The following is a 25,941-nucleotide window of genomic DNA, read 5'->3' as shown; positions in this document are numbered from 1 at the left end:
AAAGATAAAATTGTGACATAAGTTGCTATCTAGACTAAAGTTTATAGATTTAATTTAATAAACTAAATATCTGTTCATGGTATTCCTACTTGAGGGCATAATATTATTATTATTTTTTGTTGGAAATGGACAACTGCATTTGAACGGCCTATCGTCAACTCAGTGTCAATAATATAATATAATATATATATATATATGCTCGCTTTAATTAATCTATTTATAAACAAAATTAAGAAACGAATATTACACATAATTGAAAACTCATAATGAGTAAGCCGTGACAGTCGTTGACTTCTATAAGAGATGATTAGTAAATAATATTACACAAAACGTGCATGAGCTCCAAAATAAATAAATATATTCAACAATTAACAACCAAACATCGACGTATCATTGGCTAATAAGATAACTATATCGAGTTTGGGTTATACTTTCCAAACAACAACACACACTGTACAAAGTTCGAAAAAGGTAATTTATTTTCATCTAAACGGGTGTCTTAATTAATGGAATAGACGAACATTTTACGAGAGAAGAGCAGTTCGACCGGCGGGTCGGGGGATTTGGATGTTGAAAAGTTATTGTCATGCTACCTGTAAATTTAATCAAACATGGTTTATTTTTGTAGTTGGAAACTTAAGTGAGAAAAGTTCGAAAAAGTTAAAATGGAAAAAATAGCCCAAAATTTGAGCTTCTATAAAGGGAGATCATCTCTCTCTTCTCACTGCACCCTGTCTCTCATTATTGCTCGGTTTTTTTTTCTTTGTAATATTAGTACTATAAGCTACATTGTCCCGACTGTGATCCAGTGGGCAGAAAAAGCTTCTTCTTTTCTTTTTTCTTGGTGAAAAAAACTCAAAAGCTAGAAAGAAAACCATGGATTGATTGATTAAGAAGTGTATTTAATTCTTTGTTTGCGTCAAGTTTCTTGCGAGCAAGTGTTTCTCTCTGACATTCCAGCTCTGTTTCTTATGATTTTGCGTCGCCCATAAGCAAAATCAGAAGAAATATATTCTTGCACTTTTCGCAAAGGAGAAAAAGAAAAGCGTATTTATATATATACCCCAAACATTTACTTATTTTCTCTGAAACAGAGCAAGTAAAAAAAAAGGTTGGAAATGGACAAGATTTCTTCCACAACTCTTCTGCCGGAGACATTCTCGGGCGCAAGAGACGATATTACGGAACAATTGATGATAATATGGGGACAGATCAAGGCGCCATTGATCGTTCCTCTGCTCAAAATCGCTGTTTTCTTGTGCTTAGCCATGTCTGGGATGTTGTTCATCGAGAGAGTGTACATGGGAATCGTCATATCTTTCGTGAAACTCTTCGGTAGAAAACCAGACAAACGCTACAAATGGGAGCCATTGAGGGACGATTTGGAGCTTGGAAACTCAGCTTACCCTATGGTTCTTATTCAAATTCCAATGTACAATGAAAAAGAGGTCACTTTCTTGATTTCCTTCCTTCTTCACATGCAAAAACAATACTGCATTCCTTTTACTTGATCTGATTTGCATGTTTACTCATACACAGGTTTACCAGCTCTCCATCGGAGCTGCATGTGGGCTTTCTTGGCCCTCGGATCGTATCATAGTTCAAGTTCTTGATGATTCCACTGACCCCATTATCAAAGTAAACTAACTCGAGTCATTAGTATGCTATTCAAAACATTCATTCAAGCACTAAAAAGATTTGATCTTGAAATATTGGACAGAACATGGTGGAAATGGAGTGCCAAAGATGGGCAAGCAAAGGGATCAACATTAGATACGAGGTTCGAGACAACAGGAATGGGTACAAAGCCGGAGCATTGAAACAGGGGCTGAAGCATTCCTACGTCAAAGATTGCGATTTCGCCGCAATCTTCGACGCCGATTTCCAGCCGGAACCAGATTTTCTCTGGAGAACAATCCCTTATCTGGTCCACAACCCCGAACTTGCTCTGGTTCAGGCCCGCTGGAAGTTTGGTATTGAATCCATTCATCACTTTTTTACGTGACGCTGAGTTTTTCGCCTCAATTCATCTGACAACTTTTTAAATTTATGTGACGTATTTCATTTCATTATAGATTTGCATGGACATTTTTTTTACCTTTTGCTTTCATCTATAAAATCAATGGTGTTTCAAGAATTCAGCACATGACTTTGATTGTATGTTAAAAGAGATGGAATGTATATTGTTATCTGAAATATATGTGTCAATTAATGAAATTGTTTGGTTGTTGGGTCTGCATTGCATTTAGTGTTAGTTTAATGCACAAACGAAATCATTTATGTTCTCTGATTACTGAGAGTATCTACCTCCATGTTTTTACTTTTATTGAAGATTATTACTTGCTAATTGGGTTAGTAATAAAGATTATAAACTGTCGGTGAAATGCAATTAACAAAGGGATCTGCATGCGTATCTGCTTCTGGTCCACCTACAGCTACAACCCTCTATCCTTTGGATGGCCAACCAAATTGACACGTGTATCTAATGGTCATGATATATATATATATATATAATTTTGATCTCACACACCCTATTAAACAGAATTTTTGTGAGCGATCACTAAGTTTTAGTAATTTTGTTTCTGTTTTAGAAACCACTAAAACACGAAAATCCTGCACATTAAGGTGCGTAGAATCAAAACTATATATATATATATATATTGTATTGGATGATGCCATAAATTTTAGGCCTCTTTATAGAAATAACATTGGTCATTTTCAGTTAGAAACATGAAACGATGTATTGTTTTATATTATTTGTCTAGAAAATTGAGAATAAAAGTCTGAAATTTTGTTGATGGGCACTTAATTACTGGTGAATGGACGTAAATAACCCCACTATACCTTTTTTTCCCATGAAAAAGCTGTATTGTCTCTATGAATTGTTGTTCATGGGAAATGCTCTGTTTCGGGTCCATACCATTGTACTTCTTCCATGTTTTTGTTAGGTTAATAATGATACATTTTACTCTAAAAAAATTAATAATAATAGTGATAATAATAATGATAACTTCAGGGGCAGTAATGTAATTTAGTGTACCGCAGCAATTCCATGTGCTGCAAGATTGGGTGGACCTGAGCCCCTCCCCTCCTTTACTCAACCGACAGTGGCCATTTACTCATTTATTTCCATGATTTATAAATATATATATATATATAATTTTTATGATCATATATAATATAACTAATTATGTTTCGTAAAATGAATATATTAATATTTATATTAATTAAATATTTGAAAACATATGTTGTTGTTTCTGTGTGGCAGTGAATGCTGATGAATGCATGATGACAAGGATGCAAGAAATGTCACTGGACTATCATTTTACAGTGGAGCAAGAAGTGGGCTCATCCACCTACGCTTTCTTTGGCTTCAATGGTAATCAAACATTAATTGCTCACCCAAAAAAAAAAACTATATACTTCAAAGCAATGTAATAAATAATTTACTTTTTCTGTAGTACAATAATTAATTTCATTTTTTTTTGGGTGTAAAAAATAATTTATTCATAGGAACTGCTGGTGTGTGGAGACTTAAAGCAATTGATGAGGCTGGTGGATGGAAAGACAGAACGACAGTTGAAGATATGGACTTGGCTGTTAGAGCCAGTCTTAAAGGGTGGAAGTTTTTGTATCTTGGTGCCTTGAAGGTATTTTATTCATATCTATCACGATGTTCGCGATTAAAATAATGATACATGTACACAGAGTCTTACACGTCATGTAATTTTTAGTGTCATGTGTAACCCAACGTGTAAGACTCCATGTACATGTAGCATTATACATGCTACATGCTAAAAAGTTTTAAAATTTGATACTTCGTCACAAACTTGGGACCTTGTTCGTCAAAATACTCGACATATTTTATGTATATAACTTGTTAAATGCATGCATGTACAGGTGAAGAATGAATTGCCAAGCACTTTCAAAGCATATCGCTATCAACAACACCGTTGGTCATGTGGCCCTGCAAATCTTTTCAGAAAAATGGTGTTTGAGATTATAAGAAACAAGGTTCATTTTTTCTTTTTTTATGAACACACTTTGTTTTTGAGTTTAGCCTTAATGATTTGGAAGAGCTAAATTAAGCTGCAAACTTGTGGCCATTTTGCAGAAAGTTTCGACTTGGAAGAAACTTCATGTAATATACAGTTTCTTCTTCATAAGAAAGATAGTAGCCCATCTTGTCACCTTCATATTCTACTGCGTCGTGCTACCCGCAACCGTGTTAGTGCCTGAAGTTCAGATTCCAAAGTGGGGTGCAATATACATACCTTCCATCATCACCATACTCAATGCTGTTGGAACTCCAAGGTTGGAATTTCTGACGATTTCGTGACTAAGTATGAGATGGTCCTTTTATAATATGAACACATTTCAACTTAAGAAGACTTTAGGATTGAGTTTTATATATGCTGTTTGGAGTATATATTGGAGATCAAGTTGTGCACCAAAAACTAATAATAAAAATGTGCTACTGTCACTCTGCATTCACTCGAATGCTTCCTGATCCTGTAATATTTACGCTTTAGCTTCATTCAATTGTTTTAGGTCTCTCCATTTGTTAGTGTTTTGGATCCTCTTTGAGAATGTAATGTCACTGCACCGGACGAAGGCTACCTTCATTGGTTTGTTAGAGGCGGGGAGGGTGAACGAATGGGTCGTCACAGAGAAACTTGGGGATGCTATCAAGTTCAAATCTGCATTGAAAGCTTTTAGACGCCCTCGGTTTAGAATTGGTGAAAGGTATACATATTTTCAGCACTAAACTAAGTTAAATAAACTTCATGTTTATACAAATAAAAGATAGACTCCCCAAATACCAATTCTCAATTGTCTAGCAGAAATTGATCTGTCTTATCTGAAACTGTATAATGTTATCCTTCAACTGATGTTATAAAGATTTTGTGATCACCAGAATCCATCTGTTAGAGCTAACGACCGGAGTCTACCTCTTCTTTTGTGGTTGCTTCGACGTTGCATTCGGGGAAAACCACTACTTCATCTACCTCTTTGTTCAAGCAATCGCCTTCTTCATCATGGGATTCGGTTACGTCGGCACCTTTGTCCCCAATTTCGCATGAAACAAACAAGACATAAACTCATGAATTGTTTTTGTGCTCATCGATCGTCCCTCTCCCTCAGCACGACATGGAATTGGGATTTGTATGCAACATGGATTTGAAGAAGTTCTTTTTCCCCCCCACTGCTAGTTTATTTTTTTCCCCTTAGACAGTAATGTTGTGTCTACAATTTACTTTACATGTAGAGAGGGTGATATTCTTTCAGATTGAGCATAAAAGATTCGAGCCAAGCTATGGCTGGAATGCATGCATTGTTTTGTTATGTATATTTCTAAAGTTATCATAGAAACATATATGAAATGTTACTTTGATTATGCTGTAATTGATGAAGGTCATGAGGAGACAGTGTTAAAGAAAGGAAAGAACCATATGGTTTTGCAATAAATATATATGTCTCAAGTTGTAGACTTCTTCCTCTTCAATCTGTCAATTATTGTCTCTTTAATGATTTCACCAACTGTATTAATAATGAAGGGATTAATTGCACATATATATACCTATTTATCCAGATTGACCAACCCCATATTTTCAATTATGATAAACTGTAAGTAATTGTATAGAATTCAATGCAATTGCAGAAAACAACATACTGATGTATGTATATTGCAGATTGCACATGCTACAACTTGGACACCTCAGGCTAAAAGGCTGTTTTTGTATCTCTATTTACCATTATCATTTGTACATCTTTTCACTTTCATGTCATTAATATGAGCCATGTTGTTGAAGATCCACACACATTGTGTATAACTATGAGTATAATTCATGTTATTTCTATAAGGTTGTGATTGAATTGAATCACATTGATATATACATATATATTTTCGTAACACGCGTTAGTTACTTGAAAGAATTTTAATTCTTTGTTGCAAAAATCGATATTGCGCAAAATAAAAGTACTTAGCATTCAACATGAAACATTTTTCGGAAGCAATCTAAAACATTGTCTTAAAGTTGTTTCCAACGATTGCATCTTCTAGTGCAACGTTGGTTTATGCATGTTCTTTCTGATGGATATATGCTAGAGGCGATACATACCATTTGAATTACGCACGACTCGCCCTTGGGAAGGATTTGGCGTGAAATTTCTGGTGGATCGTGTTTGTGTTAGGAGTGAGATTTGGAAACTTTTGCTGCTTGCGGCTTGTGGCCTTCCCTATTCTTCCTCTTTCGGATTCCGTTTCAAATGCGCGCCGCTCGGCGGGTAACGAAATGGGCCGGCAGTTTAAATTTAGGGCTCTTTTGAGGCCCATTGAAACTTATTTTACCCTAAGGTCCATGTTAGTATAGACTCTTGTCCTGTTTCAATGGCTCATTCATCTGGGCATTGGATGTACTTGAATTAAGTAAACAAATAAACAGAAGTTACTTTTAAAATTTTGGAAATCATGATAAATCTTTATCTTTATGGAAATAAATGTTTGACCATTTGGGCCACACATCAAACCCATTGCTTAATGATTAGTGGTAATAATACTCCCATAAATCGTTAAAACTTTTGTTTTTTTATAGCTCGAATAACATGCTGAGATAGAGTCTTTTCATTATACATGATCTGGTTAAATTCCACAAACCTAATTCTTTGTTTTGACATGTTTGCTCCAGTCATTAACTCAATGCACATAGGTCTATATGTAGAATGTAGATAACCTACGTTTAATTTTTTATTTCATATATAATTAACAAAATACGTCTGTGATCGTTTTTTTTCATTGTTTGTTTTCTTATCTCATCATATGTTTAGAAAAACATGTGCATACACATGAATTCCTTGGTATAATAAACTTGAACTGACAAAATTGAGCACATCACTCACCTAATATATGCAATGAGAAGTAAAAGATTTGGTCATATTCAAGAGGGTTCGATCAAGACATCGGAATCTAATGCTCTAGCTAGTTGGGCCCTTGTTAATTTCTTGGCTCACTTTCTTGATTTGTGTAATATTATTAATATTATATTATATGTCCAATTGCAAATACTAAAAACCGCTGCCGTCGAATCCAAGTATGTTACCTCAATAATGTTGTCTTTGTGCGTATCGGCTTTCACGAAATTTGAACTTCCCAGACCCACTAGTTTGGGGAATATACGAATCCCCCAATAATGGATTATTATAATCGCGTTTTACCCACTTGCGAGAAGGAAAAAAAAAAAAAGAAAATAAAAGGGGAAAGGTAGATAGATGAATTGCTCGAGAATTTGCCAATTTTCTAATGCAACTATGCTAACACAGCTAAGCTATCGCATTCATGCAATGATTCCACTTTGTGAGGCAAGATAAATACCCAACCACATTGTGTAACAATATGTCATGCATTCGAGTCCAGTCAAATTTAGTGCTCGAGACAATAATCTCAATTGAGAGCAAAATTTTAAGTGAAAAGTCTATTATGTCTTAAAATCAAACATTATGTCTCATTGAGAGGATGTTCGATTCAGTTGAGTTTGAGTCGAACTTCGACAATGATCACTCCCAATCTGTTTACCAACAACAATTTGGTCGCTGACACCGTTGTCCACTATCTTGTAATATTTTTAAATTTTTTTTAATGTATAATAAGTTTCTGGAAGGTAAATCGCAGGCTCCAAAAACTAAACACTGGAAAGGCTATATTTTTTAGTAAGGGGAAAAAAAAAAAACAGCGTGAAATTGCTATTCAAGTGTGCGGCTATTGGTGTGCTGATTATGTCACATTTTCGTTGAAAAAATTAGTATTTTAGTTTTGTATATTGGTTTCATTTTAATTTTGGTCCTGTATATTGGCTTGTTTTGGAAAAGATCCTATAACTTTGTTTTTATTTTGGATTTAGTCCTACATGTTGATTGTTTTGGTTTTGGTCCTATAAGTTGACTTATTTTTTACTTTGGTCTTATACAAAGTTATGTTTTGAAAAAAAAGAACATGAATTTGGATTTTTTTTGGATTTGGTCTTATTAATTGACTTGTTTTTTTATTTTGGTCATGGAAAAGATACGGGTTTGACCAGATTAAGCTCGGTTAAGTTAGAATAAGCGCCTATGTTTTTTTTATTTTAAAATAATAAATTAAATTTAGAATTTAGATGTTGACTTTCCAACTTCACCGCTTAAGCTTTTATAATAAATATTTTTTTATGATTTTATAATTAAATAAATTAGGTTTAAAATTCAAATGTTGACCTTCTAATTATTTTTTAAAATAATAATTATGTTCTAAAAGGTACAATAACTTTGTTTTTTTTTTTTGTATTTTTCCTCCGTCGCCGAAACTGGAGGGAAAAACTAAATTTTGCTTATTTGCAGTGTTCTAAAAAACACGCTTAAGCGGCGATTAAGCGTGATAAAAGTGAAACATACCTAAAAAGCTCTGTTTTCGAGAAAAGCGGAACAAAAAAGTCAACCATAGTTGAGAACGATAAAAAAAAATATTAGAGTGTTACTTTTTAAAAGAACGAAAGTATGTTTTAAATATATTTTTAGTTTTTTAGCTAATTTTGTTAATTTAGGTTGAAACTTATTTATATGATCATTAATAGGTGCTAAGTGGGCGAACACTTAGTGCCAAATAAATAAAAAAATCGAAGTTACAGTTGAGAACGATATGAATGAATGTTTGTTTGTTACTTTTTAAAAGAACAAAAGTATGTTACATTTAATACATTAAATTAACATATTTTAGATTTTATTAAATTATTTAGATTAAAAAAAGTTTAAGTGTAAAAAAATATTTTTTTTATTAGTTAGTTGTAATTATCTCAAATTAATAAGCAGAGAAAACATGAAAGAATAAAAAATATTTATTACAAAAATAATTAGAGATCAACTTCTAAATTTTAAAACATGATAACATACAGGACGAAAATAAAAAAACAAACCAACTTACAGGACCAAAACCAAAATAAGCCAACATATAGGATTAAATAAAAAAAAATCGAGTTACATGATCTTTTCCAAAACAAGCCAACATACATGACCAAAATCAAAAAGAAGCCAACATACAAGACCAAAATGCTAATTTTCCCATTTTCGTGTCACTCAAGGGAGGTCAATAAAATATTAAAAAAAAATTCGCTCGGTTAACATTTAATTTATAATACAATGCATGGTTTATTGGTCGAAAGCAACATGTATCAAATTATATAAAGTAGCGATTCTAGCGGTAGAGGCTAGAAAAAGCGTAGTGACGTTACCACTCATCGCGTTGAAGAGGAAATTTAAAGTATTTTATTATTAAGTATTTTAAACCGTCTTATACTTGCTAAAACAAATATCGTTCTGACGAATTATAAATTATTATTATTAAAAAAACACCATTTTATCAAAAAATAAAACCACCAAATATTATGTATGTAAATAAATAAATAAATATATATATATATATATTGTAAAATCACATATAAAACATTCGATTTAGCTGAATGTCAGCTTTTAAAGAACTTCCTCCACGGTTGTGAGAATTTTCTAAATTATTTTCGATAATGAGTCAGTTTGATTACAAAAACATTTTTCTTTAAATAGTGCTTTAAATATTTTTTTAAGTAAAATATGTAATAATTTTGTGTTTGGATAAATAGATTGAAATTACATTTTTTTAATTGAGTTATAAAAAAATATTTGAAAAACTATAAAAATGAGCTTTTAAAAATCACTTATTTTGACTTAAATAAGTGCTTTAAACTTTAAAGAAGTGCAGATCTATCCAAACATATATGGAACAATAAAAGCACTTAATTATTATTATTATTTTTTATGTTCTAGCTTCTTAATCCAAATGCTTTCAAAGTGATAAAAATTTACTAAATCGAGGGAAAAAATATCCAAAATTTTCTATACAAGGTTCAGTCATAATATGTTGATTTTGCAATTCTAGGTATTATTTTTCCTTGATAGATGATAAATATATCAACGAGCATTTATTAATGTTGAGTTTGAGACGGTAATCTCTCTTAACCCTCGCATTAATGCGAAATTGAGAATAACTATGAACGTGATAAATTCTTTAGTTTAAGAGTAATATTTATTTTGATGCATGAACTATTGGTAAAATATCAAATTTGTATATAAATTATTGAAAATGGTTTAATTGGTAAATGATCAAATTATAAATCAATTTATCATTTACATAAATTATTTTAAAATCTAATATTTTTGTTAAATTTAAATAGATACACATTTTATTTTTAAAATTTATTTTATTAATACAATTATAAACATAAATTTATATTTATTTAAATATTATATTATAAAAATAATATCGTACTTATTGTACGAAAACATTGTAAATATTCATTAATATAAACATGCACATACACACATGTATATAACAATTGATAAATTATATATTCAAAAATAATATATATTAAAAATATATAATAAATGATGTTTTTCTCTTTATCTATGTTATAATATTATTATTTATATTAATCAAATTAAAAAATAATATATGTGTGTGTCTTTCAGTTTATGATATACAAATTCAAAGTTGAATATTTTTTCACAGCAATGATATGCAAATTTCTTTTTTAGTAATTAGTAATATGAATTTATTTTTATAATTGTAATTAATAAAATAATTTTAAAGAAAAAATATGCATGTAGTTCAATTTAATAACAATATTCAACTTAAAAGCAATTTAAGTAAAGAGCAAAATTGACTTTAACTTTGATCATATACCAATTAAAAAATTTTCAATAATTTATATATCAATTTGATATTTTAATAATAGTTCTTGAACAAAGCGGCTAGTGCCTATTTGTATAGACTTATGCGCACAATTTTATTTTTTTAAAACAAATATTGTATATTATATTATAAATTTAAATCCAAAAGAAAAGAATATTTGGATTGGTCCATTGCCAAAAACATCCCCCCTCTCCATGAAACGCAATATGAAACGAAGAAGAGAGACAAAGTGGAGCCAACACAATATATGGCGTAAGAGAGAGAGCGTTAAAACCATGCGATGGCGGTTTTTCGAATTCCCTGATTCGATTTCGTTTTTCAATCCGTAGAAATCCATGGGAATGCCTGGAAGGCGATCGAATTACACCTTGTTGAGTCAAATTCCCGACGAAACACTGCACCAGCCGCCTATATCAGCCGCAGGTGGCGGAGTAATGGTGCAGCAGCCGGCTTTCTACGAGCCTCAATCTGGAGATAAGAATAAACTGAAGATGGACAGGACTTCATTTGATTGGGATCCGATTGATCAGAGAATGATTCAAGCGCAGCCACCGCAAAACCGGATCGGAACGACGGCGTTTCCTTCGTCTTTTGGGTTGCAGAGGCAGTCTAGTGGGAGTAGCTTTGGTGAGAGCTCTATTTCTGGAGACTATTACGTGCCTTCTCTGTCAAACCCCGAGGTGACGTTGGGTAGCTTGAATGATGGTGGCGGCGAGTTGTGGGTGAAGTCAGCGGAGGTATCCGATGGCGGTGGTGGAGAGTCGTCGTCTTCGAAGAGCTGGGCGCAGCAGACGGAGGAGAGTTACCAATTGCAACTGGTTCTTGCTCTTCGTCTCTCCTCAGAAGCTACCCGTGCTGATGACCCTAATTTCTTGGATCCTATTCCCGACGAATCCGCATCACGCGCTTCCTCTTTCTCCGCCTCCGCTGAGGCCATTTCCCATCGGTTTTGGGTAAATAAGGCAACTTTGCATGCTTTAATGAGTTTTTTTCCCCCTCTCCCCGACTATTTACGAAAGTGATCTCTTTTCTGGGCGGATGAACTGTACAAGGATAATGTACTCGACGAAGAATTGTTTGATGGGTGACAGAGTGGTTTTGTGCTCAAATTTAGACTTTTTATTGAATTCTATGAAATTTTTATAGTTTAAGAATATTATAATTTATATGGATCTCTGTAAGACAGCCGAGTTCAATTTGCTGCATGAGAAACGGGTAGAGAATGAAACATGGATTGCAAGTTTTTTCAGCTCCTCGAAGTATACCACTTGTCTGAGCCCCACGACAGTTGTTCATAGCATCTCAAATTGGGATTAGTGTATGCTACACCGGGAGTGTAATTAATAAATTGACGCATGAATATCCATTTGTCCATGAATAGATTGATTGCTTGATTACCGAGGCACACCATTCTGAACCTGTCTCTATAAAATATAATGTGGTGGTCAGATTCAGACACGAGAATTTGCCCTTGGTTTGGAGCTCTGCTTCCAGATTGAATGAACACTTCGATCAAAAGAATTGGCTGTTAAGAAGTTGAGGTTCTTCTTAGTTTTTACATGTGAAAATAGGTTAAACGAGTAATAAATTTGAACTGCTGACATGGCTAAAATTAGCGACGAGATTCATATATTAAAGAATCTCAAGGGCTCGTCTTAGTGATAACTTGATCACGCTGGCTTTGTTATGGTGCATTGCGTAATTAAATAAAATATCTATAGCAAGTTTCGGTTTTAAGTTCTGCTATCTTTTTCTACAATTAAAGCATTTCCTTATTTTCATACAATTTCTTTACTTTCAGGTAAATGGCCATATATCATACTTTGATAAAATTCCTGATGGATTTTACTCTATTCGTGGGATGGATCCCTATGTTTGGGCAGTGTGCTCTGATCTTCAGGAAAGTGGCCGTATGCCATCTCTTGAATCACTAAAATCTATTGATTCTGACGCTGTCTCTTCAGTTGAAGTGATTTCAGTTGATCGAAGAGGTGATCCCAGCTTAAGAGAGCTACAGAATCGGAGTCATAACATGTCATCTAGTAGCATCAACCCCAAGGAAGTTGTTGACCATATTTCGAAGCTAGTTTGCAATCATATGGGGTGAGCCATGAGCATAATTCCGGTCGAGGATTCCAACAAATCTTTATGTTTTGTACTGCATTTACAATTACATTTTGTTGTCTTTCATTAGGGGTGCTACTTCTAATGGCGAAGATGACTTAATTTCCATATGGAAAGAGAGCAGCGATGACTTAAAAGATTGCTTGGGGTCAATTGTGCTCCCCATTGGTAGCCTGTCTATTGGGCTATGCAGACATCGTGCACTGCTATTCAAGGTATGTTTTTTATTATATATTTGTTAATTATTTTGTGTATTGTAGTTGCATAGTCTGGAAGTGCAACTTTTTGGTGGCATCAAAATACTGGCATGGTGTTTACATGTGACACATAATCTGTCATTGTTCCATTCTTGGTTTTCACCATTTTCTATTCAGTAAATTTCTCGGATTCCCTAAATTTATGTCTACTTTTGGGATTAGTTTCCAACCTCCACTAGTAATGTATTGACTCATGCAATTCTTCTGTCATATTTTTCTGCCGTGCGCTGTTTTCTTTGTTCGTTTATTGTTCTGTAGAGAATTGGAATTGCAACCAATACGTTATCATTCTATCATGCGGACAGGTTTTAGCTGATATTGTTGGCTTACCATGCCGAATCGCAAAAGGATGCAAGTATTGTACCAGAGAAGATGCTTCCTCGTGTCTTGTTCGATTTGGTCTTGACAGGTATACTTATTACTTTGAACGCAATTATTATGCTTTTTAACTCGAGCCATTCTCATTAATCTTCAGTTATTTTTATTCTTGAGGTTTGTTAGGGAAGCTACTTTGTTGGTAGAAGACGTCCTGTATCTTGTCTTATGTGTTACACTTACAAATTCAAGGTTTGCACTTGCTATGAAAATATAACCACATTGGCTTTGCCACCGCAGGGAATATCTTATTGATTTGGTTGAGAAACCAGGATGCTTATGTGAGCCTGATTCCCTGCTAAATGGGCCTTCCTCTATTTCAATTTCTTCACCATTGCGCTTTCCACGATTCAGGCAGGTGGAACCAACAATTGATTTCAGGTCACTGGCGAAACATTATTTCTCTGACTTCCAGTCCCTTAATCTCGTGTTTGATGATTCTTTATCAGGTGATTATCTTTTTAGTACAATTTTCATGTCTGATCTAACTTATTACTTGATATTTTATGGTGAATATTTCCAACCTGCATTCAATGTATCTTATTAATCGGCTTCCTTCTGGTTTCTGAAATTCATTGACCTTCTCAATATTTTTCTTGTTTACGTATTATAAACTTGTAGAGTAAAGCTGCTTTGCATGATGTTATCACACTAGCATATCTTAAAGGAACTAATGTGTGGAAAGAAAGGACATCTCACAAGTTATATTGACGTAACATTGCCAACTAGATAGAGACTCTATCAACTGTGAAACAAAATGAAAATGACATGCCTGTAATTTAAGGAGCACAAAGAATAATTAGAAATTTCTAACTCGCACCAAATTAGTCAAAATAGACAAATGATTTACTAGTATCACACACTTGTCTTCGACGTCCAAACTTCCACTAATTCCTCGCGTGACTTTCTTAGCTATCTTTCAGTTTGCAATTGTTGATAGGATCTAAACTTCTTTCTCACAGCACCATCTTTATCAAGAGATTGACTGCCTGACGTCTTTATTTTTTCTCTTGGCTATAGTTTGATCAATGTGTGTTCGTTGTGGGATTTCATTTTATTTGTTTCTACTATAGTACATTTGTTTTCACTTATCTAAGCTGTAGGTATTTGTGCTTTGGCTGATACATTACAATTGTTGGCCTGAATTACGACTTTAAAAAGTTTCCATTTTTCGGACAGCTGGAACTGTTGTTGGAGACAATGGTGATTCCAAGTATCCCAAGCACTTAGAGAGATCTCATACTGATAGAAACAGCTCTTCTCCCAGCTCAAGTAATCGTGATTTGCCGCCATTTCCCGCAAATTCGTGGATTAAGATCCGTGACAAAGAACAATTGCTTTCCAAACCATCTGACGCTCATAATGTGGTGAGCTCCATGGACACCGCCAAAAACGCGATCCCTTTCCAGAACACTGGTCTATTGGGGAATAGAGATGATCAATTATTTACTGGCTTGAAGAATCCAAGAATAAGTAAAAGTAAAGAGGCGGGGTTTGTTGAAGCACAAGTAGCTGCAACAAAATCTATTAGCGACTTTCCATTTGACACTGAAGATCTGAACATTCCCTGGAGTGATCTTATTATAAAGGAGACCATTGGGGCAGGTCTTTTTTCACTTGCTCATGAACATCTCAATGTCCAAAAATTCTTTTGCTTTGTATGCCTAATTGTTGTGAGTGGTTTGCATTCTCAGGTTCGTTTGGTATAGTTCACCGTGCCGAGTGGAATGATTCAGTAAGACATCCATTTTTTATTGTTCAAGATTGTTAAAAAGTAGTGATTCTCATGTGTCCTTGACTTGGTCCTCTGTTTCTTGTTTTCTCCTTTTTGTTTGCAATCCTAAGCCATCATTTTTATTTGTTAATGTATTATTTTGTTAATGTTTTTCTTCAATCTTCACATATTTTATACTGGACGTCAACATAAATAATTTAAATCTTACAATTGAAGACATCTTTCAGGAAGTTGCCGTGAAAATTCTCATGGAACAGGACTTCCATGCAGAGAGATTCAAGGAATTTTTACGAGAGGTTGGTACCGGTTCTCTCTAACCAAACTCTAAATGTTCAATTGTTGTTTGTCCTATAACCTATCTCTTTCTCTGTGTGTGTGTCTATTGAGCTAGGTGGCAATAATGAAAAGATTGCGTCATCCAAATATTGTGCTTTTTATGGGTGCTGTAACTGAGCCCCCAAACCTGTCCATAGTGACAGAATATTTATCAAGGTAAGTGTGAGTCATCATAGTTGAACTGCGTGGTTAATTTATTTTAAATGTTTATATACCTTTCATTTCAGAGGTAGTTTATACAAACTTTTACATAAACCTGGTGCAAGAGAAGCGTTGGATGAGAAACGGCGATTGAGCATGGCATTTGATGTGGTATGCCTTTAATAAATTTTTTGATTTCCTTGTACACAAGAAGCCTTTGATCCCATTACATCTTTCTCTCTCTCCCTTGCCCCATATCCTGTGCTTTTTCCTTGATCAACTATGCTCCTTTATACAGGCAAAAGGGATGAACTATCTTCATAAACGCAATCCACCCATTGTTCACAGAGACCTTAAATCTCCAAATCTTTTAGTTGACAGAAAGTATACAGTGAAGGTAAAACTTACGGCATCTGCTGCTTATGTATTGCTGCATCTTGTATGCTTATTGATAAGGTATATTGCTGTTTTGTTAAGCTAGTTCTTTCAGTAAAATAAGAATATGATGATGTAGGAGTTGGATAGTCTCTTGTGTGGATATCCTAATTTAATATGTTGATGTTTAAGCTGTGTATGGGAATGGCATATAGAATTAAAAAATCCATATTTCTTGTGCTAGGTAGAAGAGACCTAGCTACACCGTGTTTTGTGAATGTCAATAAAAGAATAAAAAAAGTAGTATTTATTATTCTTTATTAACCTACTAAATATGTTTCCTTCACCATAAGCGCGTTCTATATTTCTTATATAAAGATTTGGAAACTCTATGTTCCTTTCCTCTGTCATATTTGGTGGAATGGTCTTTCTCCAACACACGGTTCTTAACCTTCTGTTGCTACCTTTATTCTGTACATCCAAGCATCTTACTCAATTGGTTATTTCTTAAAAGGTAGTCGGATTTGTTTCATGCTTTTACTGTACATGAATTCTTTCATGCTAAATGGGTGGAGGCTATGCTCAACCCCATCCAAGGGTCGAGGCTTCGTTGGGTGTAACATAAAAAATGCTTTGTTTGCACAAGAACTTTACCTTCCTAATGTCTTTATTAGGTCTGCGATTTTGGTCTTTCGCGTCTAAAAGCAAATACATTTCTTTCATCAAAATCTGCCGCTGGAACTGTAAGTCATCTACTTCAATGCAATGATCCTTCAATTTTGGCTGATTTGGAATTCAGTGCATAAGAAAATCTTTCCTTCTCTGGTAGCCTGAGTGGATGGCACCTGAAGTTCTCCGTGATGAGCCATCAAATGAAAAATCAGATGTATACAGTTTCGGTGTGATCCTATGGGAGCTGGCAACATTGCAGCAACCCTGGGGTCATTTGAATCCAGCACAGGTGGGTGAACGAGCTTCGCAAGTCTGTGATTAAATATTGGAAACTGTCATATTTTTTGTTGTGCAGGCAAAATATTTTTGGTAAAGTTGGACGTTAGACGTTAGAGAGGCTATGGACAGTTAAATTTGGGAAAAAAAGAGCAATCTGATTTGGATCAGTTTATTTTTTATCGAATAAAATGTCACGGAAGTCGTATATCAGCAGTATTTGAGTGTAATGCATCACACTGTAATATTATACTGGGAATATAAATTCAACTGATAGGTAGCTTCTGTTAAATGATTTCCAGTTGTGTTTTTGATAAGTGAGATTTAACCCTATTTCTTGAACCTGCAAGGTTGTTGCAGCTGTTGCTTTCAAGTCAAAAAGGCTTGAAATTCCACGTGATATAAATCCTCAAGTTGCAGCTATAATTGAGGCCTGCTGGGCCAAGTGAGTGAAATCTGTGGCTTACTTATATGTTTTGGAAAGCTTAAGATTGGGTTAAGTGGTTATATTTTATAATTGATTTAACTTGTTCTTTCTGATTTTAGTTGTTCTCTATCTTCGCACACTTTTTAGACACGCGGACATATTTCCACATGCTGGCAACTGAGTATTCTCTTATTCTGCTAATTCAGAATTAAGAATTTTACTTGTGAAGTTGTCAGTTGCTTGATGTTTATGTTATTTATTGATTTATACCATATCTTAGTACCAAAGGTATTTTGGGTTAAATTTTGCGTACTTCTGAGTTCAGAGTTGGATGTGCTATTTTTTACTCACTTTAATTTATAATACTGCAGTGAGTCATGGAAGCGCCCCTCTTTTTCCAATATCATGGAATCTTTGAGACTGTTGATCAAGTGTCCCGCAACCACACAACCTGCACGTGCAGAAATGTCGTTACTTTCGTGAAAGTTTTTGCTGGGTTCATGTGCTTAACACTATTCTGATCTAATTCAGGCTGGAAGACCGCTTGCATCGTGTAAGTTTTTCAGTTTAAAAGCTTAAATTTTGCTGTCCTGAACAATTATGCCTTACTTGTTCGTCTGACTTGATAGTGCAAGGTAAAAGTTGGTAAATGTAACAGATTAAAAAAGTATTTTTACCTCTTCGTTGTCTAAGCTATAGAAATCCAGACCACGCTCGGACAAAACTGTAAATGTGCTAATCAGTTGCCCTTTACTTTGCTGGTGGATCAATGCTGTGGATTATATTTTACTATTCTACTAGCTTGCAATTGCATTTGGGTGCATGTATTTTGATCGGGTTGGTGGAATTTGATCTTAGAAAGGATTCAAACATATATTTAAAAAAGAACTACTATCTTGGTTAGATTTGATTATTTGAAATTTATTGCGTTTACTGATACATGTGTTCCCACAATTCAAAGGCTATCTTCGTTTCCTCCTTCTGCATGATTATGCTATGAGCATTGCCATGATTTTTTGAGTGGGCTTGAAAATGGCAATCTTCCTGTGACCAGAATAATTTACCTCCTACACAATGCCATTTCTTTGCTTAGACCACTTGTAGCTGTTGAAATCTTCCACCATATACGTTACCTTAGTGATTTGTTGTTTACTCGTCATTAACTATTTACCAGCTTGTTTGACTTGGAAATCTAACCCACGTCTTGATGTTTCTGCAGGTGTGCCCGTGTACATAGTACGCATGAACTTTTGAGAATTCAAGAAACAGTAATTATTTAGAAGGAACCATTGAAATTGTTTAGCTGTTAAATCATGCCCACATAATTAGGATGAAAAAAAAGAATGTATGTACTGCAAGCAAAAACTTTGTTCATAGGTCACACACATCATTTGTAGTGTGGTTTGTGTCTACACAGCACTGTATCAATTGTTCAAGGGGTTTATATCTCTTTTTCAAGAAGTAAATTTTTCTTGCTTGCAGACAATCCAGATTCGGGATTCTTTTTCTCCCTAGGCGTATTGTAAAACACTAGTTCAACGGACGCAATTGTAATCATTGATAAAGTTAAAATTTAAATTAAGTAAATATATAATTGTGTTCAAAATATTTAAATTGTTTTTCATAAATCATACAAAAATAAGAATATACAATTGATGTTAGAGTTGATAACTTGATATCCATTGTAAAATAATATAATTGTCGAAAGAAAAGTTGTGGGAAAAGAATAATTATAGTTTTATGTAGCTATGTAATCGTGACGTCTAACTAATCATAAGTTTAAAAATAATTGCATGGTTATCATTAGAACCAACCCTAAATTGCATGGTTATCATTAGAACCAATCCTAAACACTAATTAACGCTTTCGATTTTGTTTACATTATATTTGTGGAAATCTGAAAAACAGATTTGGGTTTAACTATTTTGAGTTTGTTGTGAAAAAGTAAAAATTTACGGTAAAAAGTAAAAACTCAAAAACTCAAAATTTATCAAATTCTACACTTTATAAAATTTTTCTCTCTTCACAATTGTGTTTTTCTACACAAATGGAGAGACCTATTTATAGATCTCAATTGGAGATTAGTCAAAAATTAATACATCATTAATTACATCATCACACACTAATTTTCAATATTTTACAACTCAATTTTCAACTTTCAACCTTCAACATTCAACAATAAATAATAATATATATTTATATATATTTTCAACACTCCCCCTTGTGATGATGATCATGATAGAATGACTATCTCCATTACATGTTGTATACTGCCTCGTTAAAAACCTTACTAGGAAAAACCCATTGGGACAAAAACCATAGTAAGGAAAAAAGAGTGCAGCCACGTAAACTCCCCCTGATGTCAACATGAATGATTCTTCACATATTTCGTAGATTGCGCATCCCAATATTATAAATGTGTTTTCTGAATATCGCCGTGGGAAGTGCCTTTGTGAAGAGATCGGATGAGTTCTCACTTGATTGAATGTAACAGATATCAATATCTTTATTCTTCTCCAGCTCTTGAGTGTATGCAAAGAATTTAGGAGGAATATGTTTAGTTCTGTCACTTTTGATGTATCCTTCTTTCATTTGGGCAACACATGCGGCATTATCTTCATACAGTGTGATTGGATTCTTGTCCACTGATAATCCGCAAGAAGTTTGGATATGCCGAGTCATTGATTTAAGCCAGACACATTCATGGCTTGCTTCATGTAGTGCAATAATCTCGGCATGATTTGATGAAGTTGTAACAAGTGTTTGTTTCTGTGATCGCCAAGAGATTGCAGTGCCTCCACGAGTAAATACATATCCGGTTTGGGAACGTGCCTTATGTGGATCAGATAAGTATCCAGCATCAGCATAACCAATTATTCTCTGATTTGTATCTTTTGGATACAAAAGTCCCAAATCCGTCGTTCCTCGTAAATAACGGAATATATGTTTAATTCCATTCCAGTGCCTCTTCGTTGGACATGAACTGAATCTTGCCAATAAATTTACTGCAAAAGATATGTCTGGTCTAGTGCAATTTGCAAGATACATAAGGGCACCAATGGCACTTAGATATGGTACTTCAGGACCAAGAACAACTTCATCATCTTCACATGGACGAAATGGATCCTTTTCTATATTCAAGGATCTGACAACCATTGGAGTACTTAAAGGATTTGATTGATCCATATTGAAACGTTTAAGGACCTTCTCTGTATAATTAGACTGGTGCACAAAAATTCCACATTCTTTTTGTTCAATTTGTAAACCAAGACAATACTTGGTTTTTCCAAGGTCTTTCATTTCAAATTCTTCCTTCAAGTATAACATCACTTCTTGAATTTCTTTATTCGTTCCAATGATGTTTAAATCATCAACATATACAGCAATAATCACGCATCCCGATGTTGTTTTCTTGATGAAAACACAAGGGCATATTGGATCATTTACATATCCCTTTTTCATCAAGTGTTCACTTAGCCGATTATACCACATTCGGCCGGATTGCTTTAACCCATACAATGATCTTTGTAATTTCACAGAATAAAATTCTCTGGGTTCTGAACTTTGTGCTTCTAGCATCTTAAATCCTTCAGGGATTTTCATGTATATATCACTATCAAGTGATCCGTATAAATAAGCTGTAACAACATCCATTAGACGCATGTCCAAGTTTTCAGACACTGCTAAACTGATCAAATACCGAAACGTAATTGCATCCATAACAGGAGAATATGTTTCTTCATAATCAATTCCAGGTCTTTGAGAAAAACCTTATGCAACAAGTCGAGCTTTATATCTCACTATTTCATTTTTCTCATTTCTCTTTCGAATAAAAACCCATTTGTACCCAACAGGTTTAACACATTTAGGTGTAAGGACTATAGGTCCAAAAACACTACGTTTATTTAGCGAATTTAATTCAACCTGGATGGCATCTTTCCATTTTGACCAATCCTTTCGAGTTTTGCATTCACCAAAAGATTTTGGTTCATTATCTTCATTTACGATGTCACATGCCACATTGTACGAAAATATCTCATCAATATCTTGTACATTCTTTCGGTTCCATATTTTTCCAGTATTAATATAATTGATAGAGATTTCATGATTCTCGTCAGTTTGTGGTTCTGACAGAATATTTTCATCATCGTGTGTTTCTTCTGGAACACCATTTTCTATTTTCTGATCATCATTTTTCTCTATGTATTTTCTTTTCCGAGGATTTTTATCCTTTGAACCGATTGGCCTTCCACGCTTCAGGCGTTTTATGACATCATGAATGTCTTCATTTTGTTTCTTTGGAATTTCAACTCGAGCAGGGGCATTTACAGCAGGTATATATGATTTTGTTACCCCTTTTGTGTCTACAAATGCATCTGGCATTTGATTTGCTATTCTTTGCAAATGCACAATTTGCTGTACATCTTTATCACATTGTTTAGTTCTAGGATCCAAATGTAATAATGATGGTACATACCATGTGATTTTTTTTTCGATGTGTTTCTTTTCTCCCCCTAACATTGGGAAGTTATTTTCATCAAAATGACAATCAGCAAACCGTGCTGTAAACACATCGCCTGTCTGAGCCTCAAGATATCTAATGATTGATGGACTATCATAGCCGATATAAATACCATTCTTTCTTTGAGGTCCCATTTTTGTTCTTTGAGGTGGTGCAATAGGCACATACACCATACATCCAAAAATTTTCAAATGAGAAATATCTGGTTCTTTGCCAAATACAAGCTGCAATGGGGAGTGTTTATGATATGCACTTGGCCTGATGCGAATCAATGCAGCAGCATGTAAAATTGCATGTCCCCATATAGAAATAGGGAGTTTCGTTCTCATAATCATTGATCTAGCAATCAACTGCAGACGTTTAATCAATGATTCAGCTAATCCATTTTGTGTATGAACATGAGCTACAGGATGTTCAACAGTAATTCCCATCGACATACAATAGTCGTTAAAAGTCTGGGAAGTAAATTCTCCAGCATTATCAAGTCTTATTTTCTTGATCGTATATTCGGGAAATTGATTCCGCAATTTTATTATTTGAGCCATCAATTTTTCAAATGCCACATTCCGAGTGGACAATAAACATACATGTGACCATCTGCTAGAGGCATCGATCAATACCATAAAGTATCGAAATGGTCCACATGGTGGATGAATTGGCCCACAAATATCACCTTGAATATGTTCAAGAAATATGGGTGATTCCTTTTGGATTTTAGCTGGTGATGGTCTTATAATAAGTTTCCCCAGAGAACATGCCTTACACTGAAACTTATTATTCTGAAAGATCTTTTGGTCTTTCAGTGGATGACCACTTGTATTTTCTATAATCCTTCGCATCATTATTGAACCAGGATGTCCCAATCGATCATGCCAATTTGTTAGTATTGAAGAATTTCCAATAACCATATTTGATTCGATTGGACTTATATGTGTATAATGCAATCCAGTAGGGAGCATTGATAATTTCTCAACTACATATTTCTTTCCTGATTTATATGTAGTAAGACACATATATTTTTCATTTCCTTCGGTTATTGTTTCCGTATCATAATCATGAGAATATATATCATTAAAACTCAACAAATTTCTTTGTGATCGTGGTGAATATAAAGCACTATTTATCAAAAATTTTGTACCATTAGGTAACAAAAATTGTGCTTTGCCACATCCTTCAATCAAGTCTACAGGACCTGATATTGTATTCACCATTGTTTTTGTTGGTTTTAATTCCAAGAAATATTTTTCATTTCTGAGGATAGTGTGCGTTGTACCACTATCTGGTATGCAAACTTCCAGTGCATTATTTCCATCTTTGATCATAGCATTTTCCATAATGATCTTCAAAAACAATATGCAATAAAATGAATTAAGAAAGATACATGCAAACAATACATGCAAAATATAATATGTTTTATAAAATAAAAATTACATTGTTACATTCTTTTCCCACCAGTATATTTAATCAATATCTTCGAAATCATTCAAAAAGTAGGCAGCATCTAAATTCATTGAACCACTTGCATGGTCAATGTTTTCAGTAAAATTGGTCTCTTTTTCTTTCCCCTTTATTGAATCTTTATAGAGCTTACACAGATGCTCAGGGGCTCGACAAGTTCTTGACCAATGTCCTGGAGTGCCACATCTATAACAAACACTCTCAGTTCTTTTTGGATGATTTTCATTTTCACCCGTATTATCATGCTGCCTCTTTTGTGGGTGGTTCGTGACGTTCCTTTGAGATGAGTTATTGAAATAACTATCTCTTTTATTTTCAAATCCACGGCCTCGACCACGACCGCGATCATTTCTACGCCCACGTCCACGCCCACGTCCTCGTCCACGACCTCGACCAAAATCTTGTCTATATCTTTGATTTTGGTTTTTATTTTTACTTACGACATTTGCTTCAGGAAATGTCGTTGAACCAGTAGGTCTGGACTGATGATTTCTCATGAGCAATTCATTATTCTTTTCCGCCACGAGTAAACATGCGATGAGTTCTGAGTATCTTGAAAATCCACGCACTCTATATTGCTGTTGTAGAGTTATATTTGATGCGTGGAATGTGGAAAATGTCTTTTCAAGCATTTCCATCTCAGTAATATTATGCCCACAAAATTTCAGCTGTGAGACAATTCGATACATCGCAGAATTATAATCACTCACCTTTTTAAAATCTTGGAATCTTAAAGTATTCCATTCATCTCGTGCGGTCGGAAGTATAACTTCCCGTATATGCTCAAAACGTTCTTTTAACCCTTTCCACAAAATCATTGGGTCTTTTTCGGTCAAATATTCACATTTCAACCCCTCATCAAGATGTCTGCGTAAAAATATCATCGCTTTTGCTTTATCTTGTGAGGATGATATGTTATTTTCTTTGATAGTTTCGTTAAGACCCAATGACTCGAGATGCATTTCTACATCGAGGGTCCATGGCATATAATTCTTTCCGGTTATATCAAGTGCAATGAATTCGAGTTTCGCCAAGTTCGACATGGTGGTACTAGAAAATAACAATGCATTTTATTAGTTAATTTTCATAAATATGACAATACAAAATAATGGAAGAACGTAAATTACAAGTGCGTATACAAATAGAGAAAAAATATGTGTTGGAAAATCGCTGGTGAGTAAAAGACTCGTGAGCATGATGATCATAGTCGTTATGAAAAATATCCTTATAAATGTCATCATCTCCATCTTCGAAAAAACCGAGGATAAAATATTTTGAGAGAAAGAATGAATTTGGTGTGATTGAAAATGAGTTTGAGTGAACATATTTATAGGGCAAAAACTAGCCGTTTTGTTACCGTTTGTGACCGTTGGGGTAAAGAAAAAATTGAGTATGTGTTGAATAAAAATTCGTGATAATCATGTAATGCATATAATGATAATCATAATTAAATAATTATGTATATCATATCACATTATTATAAGGTCAGTGTCGTAGACAGCCTTTTATATAATGTTGTGAAATTATACCAATATAGTTAGTATAAAGTCAGGTATAGTATATCATATCACATTATTATAAGATCGGTGTCGTAGACAACCTTTTATATAATAACATGAGATTATACAAATATGGTTAGTATATAAATACACAATAATATATATCATATCACGTTATTATAAGGTCAGTGTCATAGACAACCTTTTATATAATAACATGAAATTATATATTAATATAGTTAATATATATACATAATAAATATATATCACGTTATTGTTTAAAAACCTTAGAGGCTTTTATACTTGTCGTATCCCTTACCGGGAGTGTGGGATGTCGTCTTAACATCCTCCCAGGATTTATAACAAGTTTTGAAAAAAAAACTTATTTTTTTTGTCATAACATGATATTATATATTAATATATACACAAAAAATATATAAACAGTAAAATAAAAATTCTTACTTGTTGAATATTTTTGACTTCTTCTTGTATTTTGGAGCGTCGGAAAATATAGAGAACCTTCGAGCGATCGTGCTGATAACGTGTTGTGAAAAAGTAAAAATTTACGGTAAAAAGTAAAAACTCAAAAACTCAAAATTTATCAAATTCTACACTTTATAAAATTTTTCTCTCTTCACAATTGTGTTTTTCTACACAAATGGAGAGACCTATTTATAGATCTCAATTGGAGATTAGTCAAAAATTAATACATCATTAATTACATCATCACACACTAATTTTCAATATTTTACAACTCAATTTTCAACTTTCAACCTTCAACATTCAACAATAAATAATAATATATATTTATATATATTTTCAACAGAGTTTTCTTTCTTTTTTTTTTGGTTAGTACCGTGGCGTTATTAGTTTTATGTATATATAAAATTTAGAATGAGTATCTTTCAAAAATGTTGAGATGGCCGAGTTGGTCTAAGGCGCCAGATTAAGGTTCTGGTCCGAAAGGGCGTGGGTTCAAATCCCACTCTCAACA

At 33.9% G+C, this 25,941-nt stretch overlaps 2 protein-coding genes and 1 non-coding gene across 3 annotated transcripts; all 3 read left to right on the top strand.

Annotated features, from left to right (window-relative positions):
• Positions 1-753: 753 nt before the first annotated feature.
• LOC140880009 (glucomannan 4-beta-mannosyltransferase 9-like) lies at positions 754-5,420 on the top strand. Its single transcript, XM_073284045.1, has 9 exons — positions 754-1,448; positions 1,540-1,638; positions 1,721-1,973; positions 3,269-3,379; positions 3,514-3,650; positions 3,901-4,014; positions 4,115-4,314; positions 4,552-4,746; positions 4,919-5,420. The coding sequence occupies exons 1-9, from the start codon at positions 1,119-1,121 to the stop codon at positions 5,082-5,084; spliced, it is 1,605 nt and encodes a 534-aa protein (XP_073140146.1). The 5' UTR covers positions 754-1,118; the 3' UTR covers positions 5,085-5,420.
• Positions 5,421-10,937: 5,517 nt separating this feature from the next.
• On the top strand, positions 10,938-18,954 carry LOC140879958 (serine/threonine-protein kinase CTR1). Its single transcript, XM_073283954.1, is given in 17 exon segments — positions 10,938-11,703; positions 12,552-12,853; positions 12,945-13,089; positions 13,437-13,540; positions 13,747-13,955; positions 14,686-15,111; positions 15,201-15,241; positions 15,469-15,537; positions 15,633-15,733; positions 15,805-15,889; positions 16,017-16,115; positions 16,768-16,836; positions 16,923-17,054; positions 17,392-17,486; positions 17,840-17,859; positions 17,862-18,021; positions 18,688-18,954. Coding segments are annotated over 16 exon segments (2,643 nt in total). The 5' UTR covers positions 10,938-11,085; the 3' UTR covers positions 17,990-18,021; positions 18,688-18,954.
• Positions 18,955-25,860: 6,906 nt separating this feature from the next.
• On the top strand, positions 25,861-25,941 carry TRNAL-AAG (transfer RNA leucine (anticodon AAG)). Its single transcript has one exon. It is a non-coding gene; the product is annotated as a tRNA-Leu (tRNA).

Source organism: Henckelia pumila, chromosome 2 (genome assembly GCF_033568475.1).
Source record: "Henckelia pumila isolate YLH828 chromosome 2, ASM3356847v2, whole genome shotgun sequence".
NCBI lineage: Eukaryota > Viridiplantae > Streptophyta > Magnoliopsida > Lamiales > Gesneriaceae > Henckelia > Henckelia pumila.
The sequence above is the reverse complement of the archived record's forward strand: the minus strand, read 5'-3'. Positions and strand labels throughout refer to the sequence as shown.

Excerpts from the sequence above, each read along its gene's own strand:
- LOC140880009 (XM_073284045.1), top strand. The coding sequence starts at position 1,119 with ATGGACAAGATTTCTTCCACAACTCTTCTGCCGGAGACATTCTCGGGC. Across the intron at positions 3,380-3,513 it reads CGCTTTCTTTGGCTTCAATG|GAACTGCTGGTGTGTGGAGA; the intron begins GTAATCAAACAT and ends ATTTATTCATAG. Across the intron at positions 4,747-4,918 it reads CGGTTTAGAATTGGTGAAAG|AATCCATCTGTTAGAGCTAA; the intron begins GTATACATATTT and ends TGTGATCACCAG.